Source organism: Pygoscelis adeliae, unplaced genomic scaffold, assembly GCF_000699105.1.
Source record: "Pygoscelis adeliae isolate BGI_AS28 unplaced genomic scaffold, ASM69910v1 Scaffold32, whole genome shotgun sequence".
Classification (NCBI taxonomy): Eukaryota; Metazoa; Chordata; class Aves; order Sphenisciformes; family Spheniscidae; genus Pygoscelis; species Pygoscelis adeliae.
In genome coordinates this window covers 49,275-73,947 of record NW_008824368.1, presented here as the reverse complement: position 1 = coordinate 73,947, position 24,673 = coordinate 49,275, and the positions used below count along the sequence as shown (strand labels likewise).

The following is a 24,673-nucleotide window of genomic DNA, read 5'->3' as shown; positions in this document are numbered from 1 at the left end:
GCGGGGGTGTTGCGGCGCAGCCTCTCCCTTCAGCAGTTCTGGCTGGGTGGAGGCATTGGCCACCGCTGGGGTAGATGGTGCAGATCTCCGAGCTGGAGCCGTGGCCTTTACCTTCAGATGAGTGCCCACCATTCTGCCTTGAGGGTTGGGTAGGATGAGTGCCCTTGACCTGTGCCCAGTTGCTGGGTTATGTGTACATCGAGTCCCCCACTTGGCCCGTGGAATGCTTCTCCTTCAAAGAGGTGGCCTCCCTGTGCGCCCTTCTGCATGAACTGCTGTGCAAACTGCTGTGCCACGCCCTAGCTGACGCGCCACGCCCTGTTTGCCCAGGGGATCCCCGCTTGCTCTTGGCGCTGCCTACACATCGTCAGCCGCCCTCGTGAGAGCTCCGGGCTCCCGGCAGGTCTCTGCGCTCCCCTGTGGGTTCCCCGGCTCAGGAAACCCCCCTGTACACCACGATCCGCCGCTCCACTGCAGGACGCACCTGCACCGGAGCTGATTGCCTGTGCGAGTCGGGTGTATTCCTTTTTCATAGTATTTTGAAAATATATAAAGCACTTTTCTTTAAGTGTTTTGCAAATTTGCCTGATTCCCACTTTGTTCTTTGAGAGTATAACCCTTTTAATTTTCTCAGAAACGAAATTTACTTCCCAGCCGTGAAGATATCTCAAATTACTTTGCAATGCTAAATAATTGCAATCAGCTGTAAAGAAGTTTAGCTAATTCCCACCCTTCCCTCTGAGATGCTCGTATCTCTTAAATGGTTTGTTGATACCTAGAGAGGCCACCAATCTGTTATTGTTCTTTCTGCAAAAGCTCCTCTACAAAAAACATCTTTCTCATTCCTTAGCCAGTGGGATGCCTTTTCTTGTTTCTAGATCCACGAAGCTCAGGGCAAAACAAAGGATCCAGCTCAGATTCTAAGAACTCTTTTTTCTAGCATTTCTCTCAAGACCTCACTGGAGAAGCAAACCAGTTTTCTTCTGCCTCCCCAGCTAACTATTGGAGCCATTTTGGGAGAAGGAAAAAAAACAGAAAAGCAAGAGCTTTTCCACATTTTTCTAATCAGACCAGAGACATGGGTTCTCAGGAAATGGAATATCAGACATAAACTTCACTAAAATGATTTTGCCTTTATGAACCATTCTGTGTTTGAGAAAAGTATCTATGCATCCATTTAAAAACATTTAGATGGGAAGGACCCCACTAGGTTTACTTTGAACATTCAGGAAGTTTCAATATTGGCTTAGCTTTGAGAGAGATATATATATTGCAAACTTTGAGAGAGGCGTTTATGAGCTTTATTATGATGCGACAAAAATAATTCAAGTTCTCCTTTAATCATTTCCATAATAAGATCTTTGTTCTTTCTTAGCTCTCATATGTTTTCAAACCATATTAATTTTCTTCTTTCACTATCCCTGAGTGAAAACAACACTGTTTGCTTCTCATTTTTCATTATGAGCACTCAAGCAATGCCCAGAATTCTTACTTGAAAACTGTTCTCTACCTAGTTTCAAAAAGATATGTGGTGAGAGAGCAGGTATGAGTTTCAGAGCTGGAAACAAATTCAAAACAACCTGACAGTCTTTTATTGAGTGTCTACTTTTAAGTCATTTCATACCCTTGTTCAAACTATTGACATTGACTGAAGGAAGGGCATATCCATGCACTAATAATGCTCACAGGAAAACATTAATTGAAAATGACCACTTCTGTGTACAGGCTGTATTTTGGATCAGCTCCCAGAGATACAGGGAGGAGAAAAAGAGAAATAAAGCGCTGAAGCCTTTTGTTGTCAGTCACACCCAACCAATGCATGTCCCAAATCAGATATCTTTTCCTCTGATTCTATCTGGAAACTGTTATAAATTCATTTTACAGCATTTCCTTTCCATTCTCTATTCTCCTTTTTCAAATAAAAGAAATCAATACTTTTTCAAACCAGGGAGGATCCTGAAGAAAATAATCAAACATTCTGCTTGTAAGCACCTAGAAGAAAGCATAGACATAACTAGCAGCCTACCAGGATTTATCAAGAACAAGCCTTGTCATAACAATATAATTTTCATTCATCACCAGATAGCAAGCTCTGTATGTTGGGGAAAAGCAGTACATATCATATAGCTTGAGTTTTGTAAGATTTCAAAAACCGTCACTTAAAATACAGTCTAAGAAACCCACAGTCAGAGTAGTTGCCAACAGTACTCGGTGAAACAGGACGAATGAATCAGAGGGATGAAACGAGCAATTCCGCAGGTGTCTATCCCAATCAGCATATTAATTTGTGACATTTAGGGTGAAATAGAGAGAGGGCATGTTAAATCTGAAGACACCACAAAGCTGGGGGGATCACAAGGCTGTTGCAGGACACACTTAGAATTCAGGATGGTTTTGGCAAACAAGAGACATTATTTCTGTAAAGAATAAAACAGTTCAGTAAGAAAAAGTGTAAGGTTCTAAGTAAGCAGAAATAATCAACCGAGTATGTATTGGAATTGAAAACGATTAAGATAACAGTTCTGCAGGGGGGATTAAAACAAGACTAACAGAAAAAGGCTGGACAATATCATATTACTGTGCAAAAGTCAGTATTTGTATTTGGTCACAGCAGGATGAGCACAGATGATAAGATATACGTGAATTTGTCCTCTGTTATACTCAGAAGTCGTAAGGAATGTGCACAAAGAAATAGGAAGGTTCAGGAAATTAGAAAATATTCCCCATAAGGAAAGTGTGAAGGAATAAGAGTGTTTAAAAGAGAAAACTGAAGCTATAGGAGAGAAATAATGTATTCTCTGTATACACATGAGGAGAAACAAGACATTATAGGCTTAAATAGGCTTAAACTGCACAAAGTTAAAACAAATTAAGTGCCAGAAACATTGTCTGGAAACAGTGCAACGTATCCACCCACCACTGCAGGGCTTTGAGAACAGATTGGTCAAATATTTGTGGGGATTGATCTAGGTGTAGTTACCGTACTTTGGGTTCAAGGGGGCAAACAAGACCTTCTGACAAGTTCCTTCCTGCCATCCAGGGCTTCTATTGCTGAATCCTTTTACACTGTTTGGCTCGAATGTTCTGCAGATGTGTTAAGTATATACTGTTATTTGTACCATGCAGTTATGCAAGTCATCCTCATTGTTTAGAAAAGTGATGTTGGTTTCAGAGAATTGCTAAATGCTATTGTAATTCTTTTTCTCACTATATAACATTAATGCCTTTTGTGCAATGTGCTGGCACAGAGACTGGGAGTCATCAGTCCATGCTGTGACTATTGTGACACACAAGTTGATTCAGCTGTAATAGGATGAGCATGAAAAAGCATTAGAAAACCATTGGCTCACATCTTAGGCTAGGTTAAGTTTAACTGATAAAAAAAGATAAAAAACTCCAAGGTTTTGGAAACTCAGCTTGTTCTTGGAAAAAAATAGAATGAAAATAACTCAAACTTGTAAATTTAACTTTGCAAAATTCCCATATACACAAAAAGACAAGCACTGAAGCCTCGTTCAATGTGACAGGGATTTTGTATTAGCTATGGTAACATCCCTGTTCCTAGTCATGTTCCAGCAAAGCTGAAAGTAAATTTTCAGCAAAATAAATGGACATGATATTGCATAAAACACTCTTCTAACTAACTGGGGGGAAGTTACCCTTTGCTAACAATAATGCATATTAGCAGCAAATAAGGCTATTTAGGCCTGATCCTCGGAAATATTTATGGCCCATGTTGCATACACTGAGAAGGGCTTGCAACACGAATGGCAGGTCCCTGCCCTGCCAATAGGAGATAGACAAAAACCAAACTCCTAAAGGGAACACATTCAGCATTAACTGTTTGTACCTTCTTCTCACAAACCTTGGAAAATTGGCCAGAATTGGCCAGTTCTTTTGGAAAACATCCATCTTGCATCCCAGCAGTGCAGGTTCGGAGGCATGAGCTATGGTTAGCTGTGGGTTAGGGTTAGTATTAGCATGAGATAGCAGAGCCATCGAGTTTTGAGCTAGTTCAGCATATGGCTTGTGTCTGCTGAATAAATTCTGTTGGGCTGTATGTTAAGGGGAGGGTTAACCTTACCTAATTTTAGACAGCTAAAGTTGGGTATCTGTTTTGGGTTGCTTATCAAAGCTCCTCTCTGTTAGACACCTTCCTTGGCTGACTTGAAAGATAATATTTTCTTATGAAAATATTAGAGATATTTTACAAAATCAACAGTTAGAATTGTAATAATAAAATAGTATAAACATAATAATTTGATCTGAAAAAAAATGTTGTGGGAATTGGTCCTTTTCATTTTTAAATTATAGGCAAATTTTGGAATAAAGCAAGGTTTCAAAATTAAAAAATAAAAAAAATCCAGAATCTTTTGTTTAAAAATGTCCTCACAGAAATACCAGATTTTTTAAATATTATTTTTTGCTGTATATTTTCTGACATTAATTAATAACTGGAATTATATCCTGGGTTGATAAAACATTTGCTCAGAAAACTGTACCCAGCTGAGAAAAGAAGCAGAACGAGTTGGTCTGCCTAGGCAACCTAGAGTTACTGGCAGAACTGGTAACAAAACTTGTGTCCTGGGGTCCAGATAAGTTGTCCGGCTGTTACTGCCTGAAGTCAGATTTATCTGTTCTCTTACCCTCAAGAATCCACCACTTTTCCCATTAATAATATAATTTGGAATTTGACAGAAGATACTTCCATCGCAAAGCTGCAGCCCAAAGAAACCTTCCCACCACAAAGTCTCAACTTGTGGTTAGGATTTCAATTTGGCTAGTCAGTCCTTTCATTCTGCTGTGAACCACATCCTATAATTTAGCACAAGAGGGAGGTGTTATGGCCTTATGTGTCTAGCATTTAGAATTTTAATTTGAGTTCTTAATATATTTTATATAAGAACCAATATTTTAATTTTTTAAACACACTTGATTTAAGATTCAATATTTTATTTAAGATCCAAAAATATAATCATCACTTAACCTCAAATATGTACTGCCCCATTTTTATAATCTCTGTTGCTTGTGGTTAGACTCCAGAGAAAAGAAATCTGGAAGACGAGCTTGGCAGTGTTGAGCTGAACTGTGAGTGTGAAAATGTTAAAGGACACAATTTATAATGAAATCTTATCTGCTGGACTTAAGACAGGCAGCATTTCAGATGTTTAATTATTATTCGAAGTGTGCATTCTTAAGAAGTTAAAATATCTCTAAAAAATTTCATTGCACATTCTTACATTTACATTTAGTCCTCAGGTTGTTGTTAGTTAACTTACAGTGCCTTAGAGCAAGGGTGAGGTACGTGGATACATCTGTTCACTACAAAAAAAGAACAGATGTGGAGGCAGAATTTTATAAATGAAAAGAAAATACTTCAGTAGCACATTAAGAGTGTGGTACTTATCTTTAGGAAATGTAATGAGTCTAAGGACAATAAACAAGCTGAACCCTTTCCAGGGAGGCCAGGGAAGCTGCCTATGGAATGCAGAAAATGATCATATACCAGATGGGTGTTGCATGGCTGGTATCGCACACACTGCTCTGAAATGATGCTGGCCCTGAGCTCAGCTTGGCAACTTCTATCCACTTGCCTGCCTTACACGCTCGATGGCCAAACAACATGCCAGCTGTGCAACGCACAGTGAGCACCTTGGGATGGGGAAAAGGACTTTCGGCCAAATCTGGGGCTACCATTGCAGGCCTGCAGTTTGTGCAGTCTTGTGAGGATAGTTTCAGCATGACTTTCAGGATTGATTGTGTACAGACCCCTTCAGTGGTGTGACAACTGAATTCAAGTTATCTTGAAGTTGTATCTTTAAGTAATTCAAGTTATCTGGTAGTTTATCAGTGACTTAGTGCATGTGAAAGGAGTCGGGGGTAGGAGGATTTTTTCAGTCCTTCCTGGTGGAACTACTTCCATCATATAATCAGGATGTACTTCAACTGATATAATAATATGAAACCAAAGAAGAGAAGAACTCAACAAACCAGAATGTAAATCAGAAAACTGTATATACATAGGGATAACTTGTATGCTGTGGGCTCTACTGAAATGTGGAGTTCAGCATTTTTGAGGTGTTTGGCTGATGACAGCTATAGAGCAACAGTGCTGACGCAACTGATGAGCTTGATGACACACCTTTATCATATTAATTTCCTTATATAATGTGGTACTGCGTGAGATGACATATGTATTCATCTTGTTACCTGTCCTATGTTCTTTTTTTACTTTACTTTAGGCTTTTCCTCCAATCATGCTGTCATGATTGACATGACTCAGAAATTTATTCACCTAACTACTTGCAGCCATTGCAGGATTTGCTCTTCTTTACAAGCAAAAGGCAAAATAATTGTAAATAAATAAACAATGACAAGAACCAAGTGAGCTATCTATTTACCCAAAGAAATAAGTTGCTTTACGTACATTCTGAGCTCTTGCACTTAAAAAGTAGATAAATGGGCACTGCAGTTTTCAGTCTATCTGTTAAGATATTATAGTAATGAAAGCCATTATGAGACATCTAGATGGAGACATGGATGCACCTGGGGTATCGGTTCCTCCTTTTCCAAACTGACTGTTATCTTTTTCTGTTTCCTGGATATCTAACAGATCGATCTATCAACAGTCAATTTCTCTACCTTGATGTCATAGGGACAGAAAATGTCTCAGACCTAACTGACATTAATTTAGCCTAGATTTCTCTTTCTGTCATAGCAAAGGGGCTTCTCTTCACACACACCATACAGGGAACTTAAAAACATGTTGAAGAGGGTTGTTCCACTTGGTATCTAAAAAAATTGTTAGGTATCTAAGTCGGACTGACTCATTCCCACTTAGAGTAAGTGCAGGGAAAAGGAACGCAACAAAAAATCTCATGTCCTTAAGCACTGAAGTGTACAGACTTTGAGCTATGTTTTCTTCTTTTCTGTTTCGTTTTCTTTTTGCCTACTCATCCCCATACAGATACGCATACAAGTATACACAATCACCAAACTGCTTTGCTCAGCCCTATAAGAAATGTTGAAGTAGAAAACCTTCAACAGAATGTAAGAAGGCAAAAATCATTTGACCTTTCTAAGTTTGAGCAGCCTCACACTTGACATATTAACTCCACAGTGTATAATATATTCACACTACTGCTAAGCCTTGGGGAGCCACAGTCAGTGACTGTATAACCTAGTAGCTTTCCATCCTCCCAGGATTTAAGGAAGATTTGTATGTTTTCTGTGAGTGTTCTGTCAAAGATTTAGATTGTGTGGCTAATATCAGTGTGTGCTGGTTATTTGTTTTGGCTTCTTTAAAGAGAATTATTTTTCAGTAGTTTGAAAGTAAAATTCATCATAAGTCTGGTGACTTCAGAGCAAGTACTCTGGACCAACAGTTAAATGCTGAAATATTCTGAGCACCATGAGAGCACTCAGAACTTTAAAAGATAAGTACTTCATTATGCTGCAGATAAGGGAATAATTTGACCTTATTGCTTTGGCATTCTGTATATCTTTGGTTTAAATGAGTAGGAAATCTTAAAATAGGAGGTGAAGGGTCAGGAGTTAAACTCATGATGTAATTAAAGTTGCAGTCTTAGGGTCTGCCCTTTAAGTTTAAATGTTTCTGCAAGTTAAGGCTGAAATTATTTAATACACAGTTCTATATTTGGGTAAATTCTGATGGTATGAATTCCAAAATGTGTGCATTAACCTTATAGCCGAGTTACCTTAAGTTGAAAGGTTTTGATAAGCTGTGAGAAAAACAAGCAGCTTTTGACTTAATGGACCCCATGTACAAGTCAATCATTGTAATGCCATGTTGTTTGAAGCTGTGTCTCAATTTTTCAGAGAAGATTGTTGTTAATGACATGTTAAGATAGCCTTCAGTTCTGGCAGGGCTTGAAGCAAATATTAGTTTACTACTGTCAAAAAGTACAAAGATAATAACATGCTAAGTGACAGAGGAATACTCTGAGAAGTTGGTGAGTTTGGAGTTACAGCTTTGTATCCTTGAGTCTTCCGCCCTTGCAGCTCTCTCCTCTACTCCCTGGTACCCTGGGGCCAAGGGGGAGTCTCACTAGTTGTGGATGCTGTCAGAGCACAATACATCCCTCCCTGCAAACCTTTTTCAGACCTATGATGGCCCAAAAGTTCACCTCTCCTAATGCAAAGTTTGAGCCTCTAGTGCCATTTTAATCTCTTTCTAGCCTCAAAAGCATTGACCACAGTTGCAATTTGGAGAGCAGGAAAAGTGTGTGTGTGCACATGTGCTCTCTATTTTCTACAATAACCAGTGAGGTTTGGGGTTGGAAATGGGTCTCATTTTCCCCACTAACACCACAGACAGGTGAGAAAAGAGATATGGATTTCAAGCCCCAGTCCACTCCAGTCCACACTGGACAGAAATAATGAAGCTATCTGGGCACGTGGGCATCCCCGGGAGGGCTCTGTGCAGTGTTCAGCCTGAAGGTGACAGATGACCAGAGATGCCCTGGAGGTTTCTAGCATTGCGAGAGATCTGACAGAGCAGTGTGGACATAGCCAGAGTCCTCTGAGAAGACACATGCCCGGGTTGTGTTTCTTGTCCTGACTGCAGCTGAGACTGGGCATAGCACAAAAACCTTCTGCTTGTTCTTGTACCCGAGTGTCTCCCCATCCATACGTACGTTCAGTATATTCTCAGCTGGGTTCCTTACCTCCTAAGTAATTTTAAACCCATATTTCTCTGTGTGCCTGCACACACTACACTATTTCATTTGTACCTCAGAATAAAGAAGAGGAAGGCAGAAGAGAACTTGCTCAGGAGCTGCTCGGCTCACAACCGCTGGCTGTAAACGCCTCCCATGAGCCTGTGGGGAGGACTGTGAGGACAGCTGCTCCCTCTGCATGGGGTTGTGAGGGTGGGTGGGCTAGCTCAGGCATCCCACAGCCCTGCTCTAAAACGGACTCCGTGCCAGCCTTACCCAGTGCCAAGCTAAGCGTGCATGTTTGAGTGTGTGGGAAGGGAGAAAAGGGATTTCTGCCCATTGACTCCACATACCTTCTCAGAATCCGGCACAGCTTCTTGAGGTCAGCAATGCGCAATGGCCAGGCAGGGATTGTTTCCCTAGGGATGTGTGATTACAGACCCGAACGCCAGATCTCCAGTCTTGACTCTCCACCCCATTTTACATGAATAAGTGGCCACCTCCCAAAGTAATTCTCTCATTCAGCTAATTAGTGCTTCAGGCCCCTGTTTTACATCCCACACACATAGCAGCTCTTCTACATGGACACAGTCCCATTGAACAAACATGAGCTGTTTTACATGCAGAACAGCTGAAAAATGTACAAAATACACACTGTCTTCATTAGAAAGAGGGAGAAAAAAATCCATGATCTATGGATTTTATTTATGGATTTAGATCCACAGACTACCATTTCTTTTCAGCTTAATTTCATTATAGTTTTCTTTTTCACTGAGTTTCTGCCTGATTCTGCACATTTCATGCTGTGCTCTGTTTCTTTCCTTCCCAAAGCTCTAAAGGTAGCTCATTTCAACTCATTCTTACACTGTTCTCACATGCTTTACCTGTTTCCTATTAACTTCTCCTCTTAGCTATTTGTGTTTTTTCCACCTGGCGACGAGGTCATTCTTCTGTCATATGACTTCTATCAAACACTTCTTCCTCCTTCCAGTGGCCATCTATTTCTCTAGCCTTCAGATAACTTTTAGTCAAATGTTTTTCTTTTCTCTTCCTCCTAAAGGGGCATCACTCAGAGCACCTCGCTGATGTGGATTGAGTTTGTATTTGGTTATTGAGGTATTGACCAAAGGCAGTCCATAAGTGGTGATGCCAATACCATTTTTTTATTGACATTGGTTAATTATACTTACATGGCTTCATCATACTAGTCTAATGAGCTGTCTTGATTTGGGAAAGACTTTAGAATCTGGCATTGTAAAATAAATAAACAAGCTTAAAATGAAAGACCTTACAGTCTTCTGATAACATACAGAAACATACCAGAAGACTGAAAATACAGAAATGCACACCAGAAAAGGCTTTAAAAATGCCCTCTTGAGGCCCTTGTTCTACCAACTCTCCCATTTTCCTGTAAAGAGAGTATGTTTGTTTGCGCATGTGAATGTAGAACTGAGCCTTAAGATGTTAAGCTCTTCACAGCAGGTATCTTTGTTTCTCTATACAGTTACGTTTCCAACCTTCTCTTTAAGAAAACATATCTTTTCTTTATCATTTACTTGCCCACTTTATTTTATAACTCTAACTTGTCTGTGTCCTGTTCACTGCTTCCTTCAGAGAATCACAGTTATGCCCCCATGATTCTCTCTTCCCTATAAAACTGAGCGGAACCAGTGGGAGATGAGAAAGCATCTCCATCTTGCTCACAGCTGGCACTTCAAGGGACCCAACAGGAGCATTTATGTCTGACTCTTCCTTGTTTATCTAATCATTTGCTCTAACGAATTGTCACCCATGGGCTGTTTACGTACAAACAGGTTTTATGAAAAATCACACCCTGTTTATAGCAATTTATTAACTGGAAAGAGGCTATTTTAGCTAATTGAATTGTTATGTTTGAAGTGTTTCCTTCAACTCTGGCCAGAAGCAAAGATCCATCAGTAAGTGTACTACCTGGTAAACTATTTATAGCTTAATTTTCTATAGCTCTTGTTCAATGAAGAGACCTGTAAGGGTTTTTGCTTTTTTTCACAGGTGCCACCAGTGCTTCTGGACAAGCAGTTTTCGGAATTTACACCGGATATCACACCCATTATTCTGGCTGCCCACACCAACAATTACGAAATCATAAAGCTCCTTGTGCAGAAAGGGGTCTCTGTGCCAAGGCCACACGAGGTCCGCTGTAACTGTGTCGAATGTGTCTCGAGTTCTGATGTGGACAGCCTCCGCCACTCTCGATCCAGACTCAATATTTACAAGGCTCTGGCAAGCCCATCTTTGATTGCTTTGTCCAGTGAGGATCCTTTCCTCACCGCTTTTCAACTGAGCTGGGAGCTGCAGGAACTGAGTAAAGTCGAAAATGAATTTAAGTCGGAGTATGAGGAACTGTCGCGGCAATGCAAGCAATTTGCAAAAGATCTCCTGGATCAGACACGGAGTTCTAGGGAATTGGAAACTATTCTTAATTACAGAGATGATAATAGCTTGATAGAAGAACAAAGTGGTAATGATCTTGCAAGATTGAAACTGGCAATTAAGTACCGTCAAAAAGAGGTGAGTTTGCTGGAGAATATTTAAGCATATTTAGTAGTAGTAATGTGATAGATAATAGCCTGAAATACATCCTTTTAACTGAGACAAATTGCTGCTTATCTTTTTTGTTCTACAGGGTCTCTTCTTTTTTTATATTTTTAATTGGATGAATTTGAGTAGCTGTTAAAGTTTGATAGTATCAGAATTTAAGATGTTCTTTTATAGCACAGATCCAAAGGAACCTTTTTTTCCTTTTGCACCTGAATAGACATAGTCTCCAGTAGTTGTGCTTTGAAGAGCTCTTCAATAATAGGATGAAAAATATATACAGCATACTTCAAATTAGCTTTAATTGTGTCTAACAGAAAAAGGAGGCTATGTGTTTAAACACCTATAAAATACCACAGGTACCTCTACAGAGAGGTTTCTTCAAAAAATAACTATTATAAATAGATACCGAAGCATAAGATTAATAGCAATGCATGACTCCCCAAAACTTTGACATTCACATTCTTTTTCATAAAGAATCCAAAATGGAGACACCTGGGTATTGGTTTCCATGACAGTTAAAAATTCATGAGTTTGCTTTGCTGATACAGATAGGCAAGTGGAATCAGAGGATGTCTGCTTTTCTTTTAAAAATACTCAAGTTCTTATGCGCATGCAAAAGCAAAAGAATCAAGACAGAAAAATTAGTTAGGAAGACAGTTCCCCTGATATTTCCAAAAATTCACTTGACCCTGCTCATCATCATGTCAGAATGTGTTTTATCATCTCATTTGGAAACTGTACATCCAAAATCAGCTGAACTGTGGAAGTGTATAGGCAAGACAAATGCTGTTAATAATTAAATGTTACTTGTTCATATATAATATGGCAAAAGCTTAAGAAACTTCTGTGTTGTATTGAACTAGTCTATCTATCACTGCTAAATCTCTGTTCTGCAAAAAATAAAAGTAAATGCATTAATATATTAAGTATGTTAGAAAGGTTTGCAGGAACAATAACCAAATGTAATGATTCTGTTGTCCATTTGAAATACAATTTAGTGATGCTAAGAAGTTATCATGAAGGTAGGGACCTGCTGAAGTACTGCTGGAAAAATATCTCAATTGGTCTCTGACTTCATAAGTCTTCTAATAAGCATTTTTTCCTTCAGGAAATGTATTGCATAATTTTATATTTGATAGTATAATGTTTTAGGCAACATACTGCCTTCATAAATTATTTTCAGATGGTACTCTTCCAGACTTTTCTTGACAACTATTATTTCTATTTCTTGAAATGCCAGTCCTGTCCTACAGTCATTTAAGAAATTCTAGCTTGGACTTCTGTTTTCCAAAGGATTCATGCATTGAAATAAAATTTTGACCTCTCATGGTTTTATTTTTTAAACCTAAATACAAAGCTTGAATTTTCTTAATTTGAGATAGAGACAGTGAGAGACATCTTTAGGGTGAAATGTTTTTTTATAGTTGCATCTGATTCCTGTACCTAATTAAATTGCAGTGACACAGCTGATTACACTTCATTGACTCTTCGTAATAGCAAACATTAAAGCAATACTGATTTAGTGCAACAATTCCAAATCAGTGGATCTTTTATATTTTATATAAATTTTTCATTTCTATAAATATTTCCCACTATCCCTACCATTTGAGTCTCCCTGAAGTAAAATCAAGTTTTATTAGATTCTTTTGCTGTGTTCCTAAATGTATTCCCTGCTAGATGCTGGAGCAAATAGTAGTCACTGTACCTGATCAGTTGTTTTATTTATGATTATTACAACAGTTTTCTGGTAGGTACAGCTCCAAGGCCAAGAAACTTACCTCAGGCATAACAAATGATTGGATTCTGGCTGTCCTTGTCCATATGGATCATGATGAAAATAGATCAGACGGGTCTTTCTATTTCTTGTGTTAAGGATGTTACAGAAGCCACTGAATCCAGCAGCCTCCAGGGTCTGGCTATTCTTTCAGCCTGGGCACTGGAGCACCTGGAGACCCCAGGGTCTCCATCCCAGGCATAAGCATACTGACTGGCCCGGCTTACACAAGACTGGCCCCTTGATTGCCTTCTCCTCTCCATTTTGCCATGTTTGTTCCTCCCTGATCCTTCCCCACCCTTTACCCTTCCCCTAAACATCCCATAATAAATTTTACATAATCCCACAAGACCCCTCTGATATCCCATAATAACTTTGAATTTCCCATGTGTCCCATGAACCCCCTCAAACATCCCATAATACTTGTGATAATGATATTTTCCTCTCCTTATGATCAGTTACAAAGTTGAGGTTGACCCTCCTCAAGGCAGTCGCAGCCGGTCCTTTAATGGCTCGTTCATCAGAGGCTAGTCTTGGTCTTCGTCATTATCTCTATTATACCCTGGTTTCTGTGTTGAATTTATCACTTTTCTTGTTGTTTTCTATTTGTGTTATACTAATTAACCCTTAACCAGATAATTAAATGAACAAATAATTCAATGAACCAGATGCTCTCGCCTTTCATGTACCCTTACACTACAACTATCCAAGTTGCTTGATAGCAAGCAGCAGAGGCAACTTATAAATCTTATTTAAAAATGGCAGGAAAAAAGTGTGGGCTGGATTTTAACTAGCCCATTAATGTATTATTTTGGATTTAACCTAATTAAAAGTACTGGTTTGGGGTGATATATCTGCTGCTTCTGCCCTGTGTGTCTCAACCACCAAAAGTCAGTTCTCCACCAAAGACTTTTGTATTATGACAGGAGCAAACATGGTTTTGTGTTTTTTTGATGATACCAGTTCTAGTTATTGTCTTTCTTTCTTTTAACTTGCCTGCTATCTCGCAAAATAATGATAACAAAAAAATCCCCCAACCCAACCCCCTCAACAAAATAGCAAAACAGATAAGAATGCATTGTCTTCCCTTCTTACCTTACCACCCATTCCTAACATCTCAACCTTTATTCACGCTATTACCAAAGGACATTGTAATGCTATATTGGGGCTGACTTCAGAGCTCCATGAGTAAGCAATCAGGTCTGGTTGTGCAGAACATCCAGTCTAAGTCCAGAAATCGTAGCTAAAAGTAACAAAATAATGAAGAATGAGGACAAGTAAATAGGAACATGAGTTCTTTTATATTGCTTTTGCAATTAATTGCTCAGGAGTTAAAGATTACTTTTTTTCTTTCAAGTTGAAAATAACACCAAAAATTATTAGCAGTAATTCCTCTTGGCATTAATAAGCAAGTGAGTATGAAACACCTTAGAACTAAACCTTGTAAAGGACTGGAGTAGGCTTTGGATAATATGACTTGGTTTAATCTCAGACACAAGATTGGGTAGGAACAGCAGATTGAGAGTACTCCTAGGAGAAGCGGACAAGTGAATGGTGAAGAATTTTCATTGTGTAAAGAAAGGAAAATTGACAAACATGAGAAAAGATAATTATCAAGCTGGGAGTTGTTGAGGAGCTTCAGAATGACATAGTGTTTGATCAAATGTAGATCTAGAAATACCTTGTAACGAACAGAAAAAGACTCTTAAAAATTAAGTGATTAAGCAGTGCTTGGTGCAGTGGTCTGCAAGCCCCTGGTGCCACCTCTGTATTATCATCTATGGAAATGAAGAAAGCACATTCATTCTCAGAGCTGTCTGCATTGTTCATGGTCACCAGATTGCCCCTGAAGTGGACCTTCTCCACAAAACAAAAAGTTTATGCCAATTGGATTTGAGGTTCTCCACAGTGAAAGGTGCTTATCTTCTGCATTTCCATTCCTTTCGCACTTCCCATAATACTGTGATCCTCATTCATGTATTGTCAAAAGGCATCTCAGTGGTAACAATTCTCAGTCCATGGAGTCATGTCAGAGGGAACATACTATGTATTACCAAGGAAGAAACTTCCCTGATAAAACCATCTATCTTCTTTCATTAATAACTAATGAGGTTGAAAGAGATTTATAGTTTCAAGTTTACACTGCGGAATAATGTCTGGCAAGACTGTGGATAATACCTGTTCCGAGTTAGGTGGCAAAACCAGAGAGTATGTGCCTGCATGTATGTTTGTGTGCTTCCCCACAATTTTTTTTTTTGCATAGCACATGGGACAGAACACCCAAGGTACCATTTTTTTTCTGTTCATTTTGCACCATTGATGCTGTTTGATTACAAGCAAAGACACATTGCTGATGTTTATGGTGCCTGTTTCTGACACCTACTGTTGCCTGGGCTACAACTAGCAGCAGACAAGAGAGATGCCCTGAAGTCATGCAGCCAGTCTGCATTGGGCACAAACATTTCATTCTCTAATTATCTCCTGTATAATATTATCTCAGCTAAGGGAGATTTTGGTTTTATGAAGGCTGTCACTTACAATTTCATTGTGCTAGATTCTAAGTACACAATGAGCAATGAGAAATAGTTTCCCTTTTTCCTGAACAAAATAAAAATGTTGTCTGATTCAACTGCAGTTTCATTCAAGGATGTAGAAGTCTCCTGGTTTCGGCAGGGATAGAGTTAATTTCCTTCCTAGTAGCTGGTACAGTGCTGTGTTTTGGATTTAGGATGGGAACAATGTTGATAACACACCGATGTTTTAGTTGTTGCTAGGTAATGCTTACACTAGCCAAGGACTTTTCAGCTTCCCATGCTCTACTGACTGAGAAGGCTGGAGGTGCACAAGAAGCTGGGAGGGGGCACAGCCAAACTGGCCAAAGGGATATTCCATACCATGTGACGTCATGCTCAGTACATAAACTGGGGGAAGCTGGCTGGGGGGGCCGCTGCGGGACTGGCTGGGCATTGGTCGGCGGGTGGTGAGCAATTGCACTGTGCATCACTTGCTTTGTGTATTATTATTATTATCATATTATTATTATTATTATTTCAATTATTAAACTGTTTTTATCTCAACCCACGAGTTTTTCTCACTTGTGCTCTTCCAATTCTCTCCCCCATGCCACCGGGGGAGGGGGGAGTGAGCGAGCGGCTGTGTGGTGCTCAGTTGCCAACTGAGGTTAAACCACAACAAAAAGGGAAATCCTTGATTCTGTATATGATTCACAAACAGAAGTTATTTTACCTGTAATAATAATATGTCATTCTGAGTTTAAGTAATTTACAAAACCCTGGTGCAACAGTGCAATTAAGTAGCAGAGAATAGTAGCAGTCTATAATAATTAGTAGACAGTCATCTTTGCCACTAATTGCAAAAATGCATGTTCTATCTCTTATATATTGAGAGTTTTTAATAGAGAAATCACAGTAAAACCCCAGTGTCTCTCATTCTTCAGTTAGCTTTGTTTTAGCTTTGGTTCTGTTTAGGTCTTATGCATGTATCTGCACATATGTGAAAGAGTGCTTACTAAAATGCTTAGTAATTTTTCCATATATGTGAAATAAAGAAGGGGGGGGGGGAGATTAATGGACTGACTCAATATCCTCTGGTTTCACGGTAAGTTTAATTAGTGCAGTTTAAATACTTATACTAGTAATTTATATCTCTGTCTCGTCTTGCCCCATACTAACTGGCCCATGTCATTTAAGCTATAGCTGTATAAACTCAAACATAGTAACAGCGTGAGGTTATAATTATTGGCAGTATTGTCTCATTTTGCTTTGTTATTAGACATTCTGATAGCAACACAGAGGAAATACGAATTTTTAAGTATATAGCTGTTAATCTTTTTCACTTTTCAAATTAATAAAGGCTAGCTGTGTTTTTTGGTTTGTTTTTTTTTCTTTTTCTTTTCCATTCTTAGTTTACTTTGATCATATTTCACTTCCTCTGTAATAACAAGATCATTAGAAAATTTGGAATACTTGATATTAGCAGGATGTAAGTAATCCAGTAGGTTAAATTCTGCACATTTCAGTTTGACACTCTTGAAACATTTTAATAAGCTTTTTTCTGCCTTTATCTTTAAAAACTAAAGTAAATACCTAGTTACAGCATCTATGCATGGTTATGTATCATGCTTTTTTGGAGATGCGGCACTTAGGGACATGGTTTAGTGGACATGGTGGTGTTAGGTTGACGGTTGGACTCGATGATCTTAGAGGTCTTTTTCCAACCTTAATGATTCTATGATTCTATGATTCTATGATAAAGAAGCAAGAACTAAATTTGCTAAAAGATACATTCAGGAAGGACATTTTTCCTGATCCTGAATTAACTTTTTTACAGGATTGATTTAAAACATAGAACCATTTCTAAATTTTCATTTTTCAGTACATTTCTATAGAGCTGAATAATCAATGTTTACCAAAAACTCGGCTGCTTACCTACTAAAACTCTCCCAAATGCCTCTAGTTGTCTTCTAACAGTTCCCACTTCCCAGGGGCAGGCCCTGGTTTTCTGAGTTGTTAGCACCTTGCAGAGCCTCAACTGGCAAAGAGGCAGAGAAAGAGTGAAAGAGGGAGTGGGTTTAAACAATTTAACACAGTTAAAGACATTTAGATTTAACAAGAGTACAGGCTTTGTTAATAAGAATTTCAGAGAAAATATTTCAGGGAAGTCAGCTTCAGACTAGCTTGCTCACTTATTTGCAGACAGACAAGAAGTGAGACAGGACTCCCCCACATAGGAAACATACATCATGGATCAACTGTTTTTACCATAAACCTGTGTGTTCCCATAAAGCACAGACCAAAGATTACTGATATGAGCAATATCACTAAATTATTAATCGGTTAATTAAATCTTAGATACAAAAGTATGATATTCACATTTCATAGATCAGTTCTTGTTTTCTAGGAAAATAGTGGTGCAGGATAAAAAAAGTTGTTTGTTACTGATAATAAAAGCCATCTGTTTGCTCCTGTTCAAAAGAGGACTTTTAAAAATGCAATCACCAGTTCTTCACTAGTTTTCTATGCAAAATACAGCCTCAGTTAAATGGAAGTGTTTCACAATAATGTCACAAATCCAGTGAAATCTTCAATGAAAACATGTCAAATCATTTCAAATCTGTCACTTCATGTTGATATCTAAACACTTCATTTCAATAAAGTAAAGCATTTTAACTGCAGTTTCTTCTTACTTCACTTGGACTTCAACATTTTTGACAATGTAATGCCCATACCTAATATAATCCATATCATATTATTATGCAAAGCAGTATAAATATGATAGAAAGCAAAAATTATTCCTTATCAAAATTGAATATCTCAACAATGCCTAGAGAAAATAGTTTTAAAGTACTGAAATGAAAAGTTGCCATGTTCTTAGTAATGTTTTTTAATGTTCAAACTGCCATTCTGTTGGGAATGTTGGCTTTTTATTCAGATATAGAATATAAAATGTGTCTGGAAATGCTGGAAATTTCTGTAGAGCTCCTCTGGCAGCAATACAGTTTAAGAGTCTAAGTCACGCTTTGTGACTGGCTCAGAGAGTAGAATTTTCCTTTGGAACCACAGATTGATTTTGAGTAATTTTAGTAGCCATTATAATGAATTTCTCATTAGAAGTCTTTCAGAAACAAAAGTCTGAATTATTGACTCTCTGCAAGCAGGAATTACTTTGGAAACACAACATCTAAGAATTAGCCTGTGTTCAAATAAAAAACCCCACACCGGAAAGATGAAACACAGCAGCCATGTGTTAGCAAGTCACTGTTTATGTGAATATTTGTCAAAAGACCTGAAAGATGCAGTCAGAAGTCTCTGTGTAAAAAATAACAAAAACCCACAAAAAAATGGACTCTGATAATATTTGGACATTTTTAACACCAAAAGAAGATGTGTTTAGTCTTATGAATCCTATAACTGAGAGGAGTGATGTATGCATGTTTGGGTCCATGTCTCCAAAAGACCCATTTCTGCAGACTCTCGGCCATAGCATTCAAAAAGTTTGATAAACATTTTTCCAGGCAAGAGCCAGGTACTCTAAAACAGGTCATATGTTTGCTTTGTAAATCATGTAAAAGTCTCTGTGTTTATAGATAAAGACTCCACACATTGTTAAATAACATAAATTGTGTAAGTAGCTTATCTGCTACTCATACTTAAAGTCTTACTCTAATTGGTTATCTATTACCTCAGAACTGAATGAAGTGTAGGTGTCCCTGTGGAAGCTGTACTTATTGCTGCTAGAAAAATTGTTCTTTAATCGTGGGGTGGGAGCACATCTGCTTAATACAGCATTTAATTGTGCTGACATTTTACATGCATGGTGAAGCAATCCTCCTAAAGTATGTGAGCAAATTCCTTATACAGTCAAAAGGCAGAGGTATGCACAGAGGGAGATCCTGTCTGCTCAAGATAAGACGTCTAAGTTAACTCCACAGACATCTGTCTCTGCTCCCTTGGCTGAGTAAGGAAACAGGGCACTTCAATTAGAAGAATTACTTCACTAGGCATTGAAAATGTAGACGCAAGTTAGACAACTTATTGCATCAACTGCAATTTCTACCCTGCGGTAACAGCGATTTCAGATTCTGAAGGCTCAGAGCCCACATATGGGAAAATGAATCTCAGCACTAACTTTTTAATGATGTCTCAGAAGGCATCGATAACCTTTGAATGCTATATGCCGCACACAAGATGCAACCCTCTCATCACAGTTCTAGTTAAACTATTGATGAACCGACACCAACGTCTTTTTATTTTGAACGCTTGCTAGAAGTAATTAACTCAAAGAGGAGGAGACATGCTGTTAATGAAGTACAGTGGAAATCTCTCATTTCAGTTCCTTTTCTGCATCTTCCTTAAAAGAAATGTTGCTGGGATGTCTGCCTCAAGCAGGAACAACCAGTAGTGCATACTCCTAACCAACAGTGCACAACCCTTCTGTTCAGATGTGACTGGCAGCAACAGAAGATGGCTTTTGGTTTGAAGGAGTCACTACTAATGCAACTACAAGATTCCCTACAAACCTGGGGTAGATTTAGCACCATGAGCTAATTTTTTCTACTTACAATAACAAAACATTTGCTTAACAAACAAAATTTTAGAGAAAAAAATGTCTTTAACAAGGTGAATAAATAAGGTAGTGCACAGGATTTAATTTTGAATGTAAACCTATAACTATAGAAATTTACAGCCCTCTTTCCTTCCTCCATATACTTGATGGGGATCTGGCTGTTCTTAGTTTAGTTATTTTTGCTGGGTGATGAGCCCCAGACTGAGCTGTGGTGGGATTTGCATCGGCTGGCTGCCTCCATTCCTCCCAGGGCCTCCATCAGCCATTCCTGACTGCTGCCACCCCCTCCCTTGTGCAGCTCCTCCTTCGTGCTCCCCATACCTTCTGCCGTAGCTGCATCAGCAGCTATGCTTCATTCCTCACTGCAAGTCATTTTGGCAAGGCCCAAGAGCTTAAAATAATTTGTATTATTTCAGCTCTAGTAACTGCCCTTATAGCATGAAGAGCTCATAGAGGCATCTAACTTGTAGAGGAGTATTTAAATCCTTTTTTTTTTTTTTCCTTAGCTCCCAGGACACTCTTAAGAAACCTCTCCTCTCTCACATATCTTTTAGGAAGCTCTTACGCAAAGCCTTCTGTCCTCCTGTCCAAGATCTAACCTTTTCATGCCTGTGCTAGATGCAATTGGCCTAAAATAGAGTGACTGCTTAACCAAGGCTCATTTAAACCTGCTGGCTGAAATTCTGCATGCTGTTGCAGTGCAAATTTTTCCATGGCTTGGCAGGACTCCCTCTGTAATGATAAATGTTTATTGAACAATAAAACAAGACAGCCAAAGCAAACTTGTTTTAGGCCTGTCTGATGGTTCTTGTAATTTACCTCCTCTTTGCTCCACCAGATGTCCACAGAACATTCTTCTCTTCCCTCCTTACCCCTTGTTTTTTCTGTAGGCCTCAGCTATCAAGATTAAAATAATAAAGGGTTTCTTCATTGATTGCATGCATCAATGTGTACATCCATTATTAAAAAAAAGACTTATGAGAAAAACAAACTCTTGTTATATGAACTCACTTTTGTGCCTCCAAAAAAATCAGATCTTTATTCAAATTTTTGAGCAGACAATAAAACTTTCTAAACTTTACAACTCCAGGAGTTAAAGTAGAAAAATGAAGAGATGTGTTGAGTATGGCACTGGTATGACAAACAGGAGCTTATGTTTGTGAAAGTCATGTAGCTCTGAAGTTTGGCTGTTGGCATTTGAACTTCTAGGGTATTTTGCATACTGAAAAGAAAATGTTCACACAAAACTATTAACAAATCCTCCTTGCAGAGACACTTGGCTTTCTTCTGCAAATAATAGGATGACATTCTTCCCCACTCCATTCCCTCTTCATCAGATCATCCTTAGGCTACCTCCTTTGGCATGGTCCAACAGTGTCTCCCATTCTCCTTTGACCCACTTCCTTCTAGCCCAAGATTTGATAAATTCTGGCACGCAGTGGAGGTTTCACAAGTAAGGGGAATTTGCCAGCACTCTGGTAATGCTCATTTGAACTTTGAGCTTTCACAATCTATTATTTCATAGTTAGTCCAAATACTAGAATAGCTTTCAGTCAATAGTTTGGATTGAATGAGACAGCTGAGAAAATTAGGAACTCCCTTGGTGGTTATTTGGACACATAAAATGGGAGACTCTATATTCTTTTGGTACTGTCTCAATAGCTTTTCCTTGTGATACATTTAAACATCCTTTCTCCTTTTTATTGGCATACTCCAGGAATCTCAAGATCCATATTTATTTCTTCATCACCCTTTGTCTCTTCTTTTTTCTAACACTCCCTCCCTTTTCTTACTGAATTGCGGAGACCATTTCCCATTGCCCATTCTTTATTGCCCTATCCACAGGGCCGATACTATTACAAATATTCCTAGGCCCCATCTACTGCTGCTGCTTTTGGCTCCCAAAAAAGGAGGCTACAGACCCGTGGCAGCAGAAAGAAGGACCTTGAGGCTTAGAGACAATCATTCCCTAGGCTGAACACCAGGAGAACATGTCTCATACCCATGCAGTCACATGCATTTCTGTTGAATCTTGTTTTCCCTAATTAAGTGTCTTTGTCTTGGGAGACAGAGCAGGTCAAACAGGAATCCGAGGACCAAAAACCCTTGTAAAGACACATAGGTCATAAAAGGAAACTTCTCTTGTTTCCCAGGCTCAGTTATAGAAGAGGCAGTATGGTTAAGTAGACAAAACTGGATTTTAGCCCTTCCTTTGCCACCAGCTTGCTCAATGATTTTGGAAAGATGATTGCAAGTTAGACTCAAAAGTAAAGTATAGGTATCTGCAGCTTCTGTCTAACTGTGTAAGTATGTAAACTCCCTAATCACTTAAAGATTTAGTGGTATAATCACTTGGATCGCTATCTGTGCCTGCTGACTATTCATCCAGTCACTGAAATCCATGTATGTTGAGTTTCCTGGTGCCTTATTCATACCTCAGCCCCAAAAGGATTCTCAAAGGGGGACATGAACTCCTTCCTCTGTCAGAAGGGGTGCTCCCTGAGAGTGCCATAACCATGGAGAGCGCCCCAATTTACCCTGCCTTGGGATTGTCTCAGTCCTTTCTGATGAAGTTGACAAGTGTGCTTCAGATCAGCTTGCAAGGTGGACTTTGGGGCACAGCTAGCCCACAGTCTACACATAGCTTCAACATCAGTTTCCATGTCAGTCCCATTGGGTGGATCTTTGGTCTCTTGCCTTTCCACAAGAACCCAGTGCTTTGATCTACATGCAGCAGTGTGCCTTCAACCACTTATCACCCTCTATTATGTATTGGGATTATAGGATCTTCAGGATATGTTTTGCCTATTGTTTATGGGTTGAACTGTGCCCAGCACAATCAGGCCTTAGTTACAGATAGGGCCTGTTTATGTTATTGTAACACCTTGAGAGCGGTAATTACTTTGTAAGGCTGACTGCAGCTCCTAGTGATGAAGGGTGAAGTAAATACAGAAATCACTTTTTTTTTTTTTTTAAGGCTTGTATTTTACTTGTTTTGTGGATAATGCACTCATGACACTTGCAAAAAAAATAATCTAATGGTTCATTTCTGCTTGAAGAATGAAACTAATCCAACTTACCTCAGCAGAAAGAGGGTATGGCTAGAGCAGTCTATGGTACTCATTGACTCAGCTTCTGCCTTTGTGTTACTTGATAAAGCTTCTGCTTAGACCTGCCACAAAACTGCTCTATTTCTTATGTTTCTATGAATTTTTGAGGACTTTTTAAGGTTTGAATCTTCCTAAGAGAATGTCTTCTTGGGCCAAGAAAGGGGATTTTTCTTTGTTTGCTTCTGTGAATACAGTATCATCCATTTCTTCACCTTAAAATAAAATCTTAGCTTTCTTTTAAAACACGACAACAGAGTAAAAATTATGCCTTTTGAGGGCAAAACTCCAGAAGAAATTGCTGTTGTTAGTTACAGCTTCAGTTGTCTGGAATACAACACATCAATGTCTGCTAAGTACTGTTGTGGGGACTGGAGGAAGGATTGGAAAAAAAAAAAAGCATACTGAGTTTTTACTGAACGATTGTGAAAAGCTTGCTAGTTTTGTTGCTTAAAGAAATCAGTTTTATTTCATTAATATCACTAATGAATATAGAATATAACCAGTCTTTCTTCTACTTCTATGTTGCTTAACTTTCCTGGTAATTTCTCTTACATTTATATGGTGCTAGATTTACAGGACCTGACACAACTTAAAACATGTGCAAAGGCATGCTGAACCAGAATAAAAAGAGGAGAGAACTGAAAGCACTTTTTTTTTCAATGGTATTTTTATTAAATTTGGTCTCACGATAATGAAAGTAGACCATTTAGCAAGTTAAATGTCTTTGCAAGTCTGCAAAGCATGACACGCTCAGGAACTGATCTGCTTATCTGATATGTAACTGCTTTCAGTTTTCTTTTTTTTTCTGCTTAGGCAAATGCTTAGCAAGACCAGGACAAAGAATTGAGACTGCAGACACATTCTGGCTTGTACACTCCACATTAAAAATCAACAGTTTTCCTTTATACAATAACCCATATTTTCTGTGTCATGTATCTCAGTCTTGTGCAGATGTCTTGGATATAGTTGGGCATCTCAAATGGTACAACAGATGTAGGAATTGAAAACTCTTTAAGGTCTACCTGTTGTTTACACATAAGCTAGGTGTGTAAGCGCCTGTTACAGGCAATGGGTCCTAGAGCATGATTCAGCTGAACAGGCATTAGGGATCAACTTATTTTCCTAAGCACAGGTCTCTAGTGTTATCTGAGATAACCTAAGCTATCTGAGATGAATAAACAGAGCTGGTAGATATGGCACAATACCTATAGGGGATATGTGCCCCTCCAGACCAGGAACCAGTGGCCAGAATCATAGAATCATAGAATCATTAAGGTTGGAAAAGACCTCTAAGATCATCGAGTCCAACCGTCAACCCAACACCACCCTGCCCACTAAACCATGTCCCTAAGCACCTCATCTACACGTCTTTTAAATACTTCCAGGGATGGTGACTCAACCACTTCCCTGGGCAGCCTGGTCCAATGTTTAACCACTCTTTCAGT

The 24,673-nt window shown here is 38.8% G+C and overlaps 1 protein-coding gene across 1 annotated transcript in view; it reads left to right on the top strand.

Moving 5' to 3' along the window:
• LOC103913469 (short transient receptor potential channel 4) overlaps nt 1-24,673 on the top strand; it is a gene marked incomplete at its 3' end in the record, with an annotated part of 91,398 nt that overhangs the window by 18,083 nt on the left and 48,642 nt on the right. Inside the window, exon 2 of the mRNA XM_009319963.1 lies at nt 10,710-11,228. Within this exon, the coding sequence (XP_009318238.1) occupies nt 10,710-11,228 (519 nt within the window). The remainder of the gene's footprint in view (nt 1-10,709; nt 11,229-24,673) is intronic.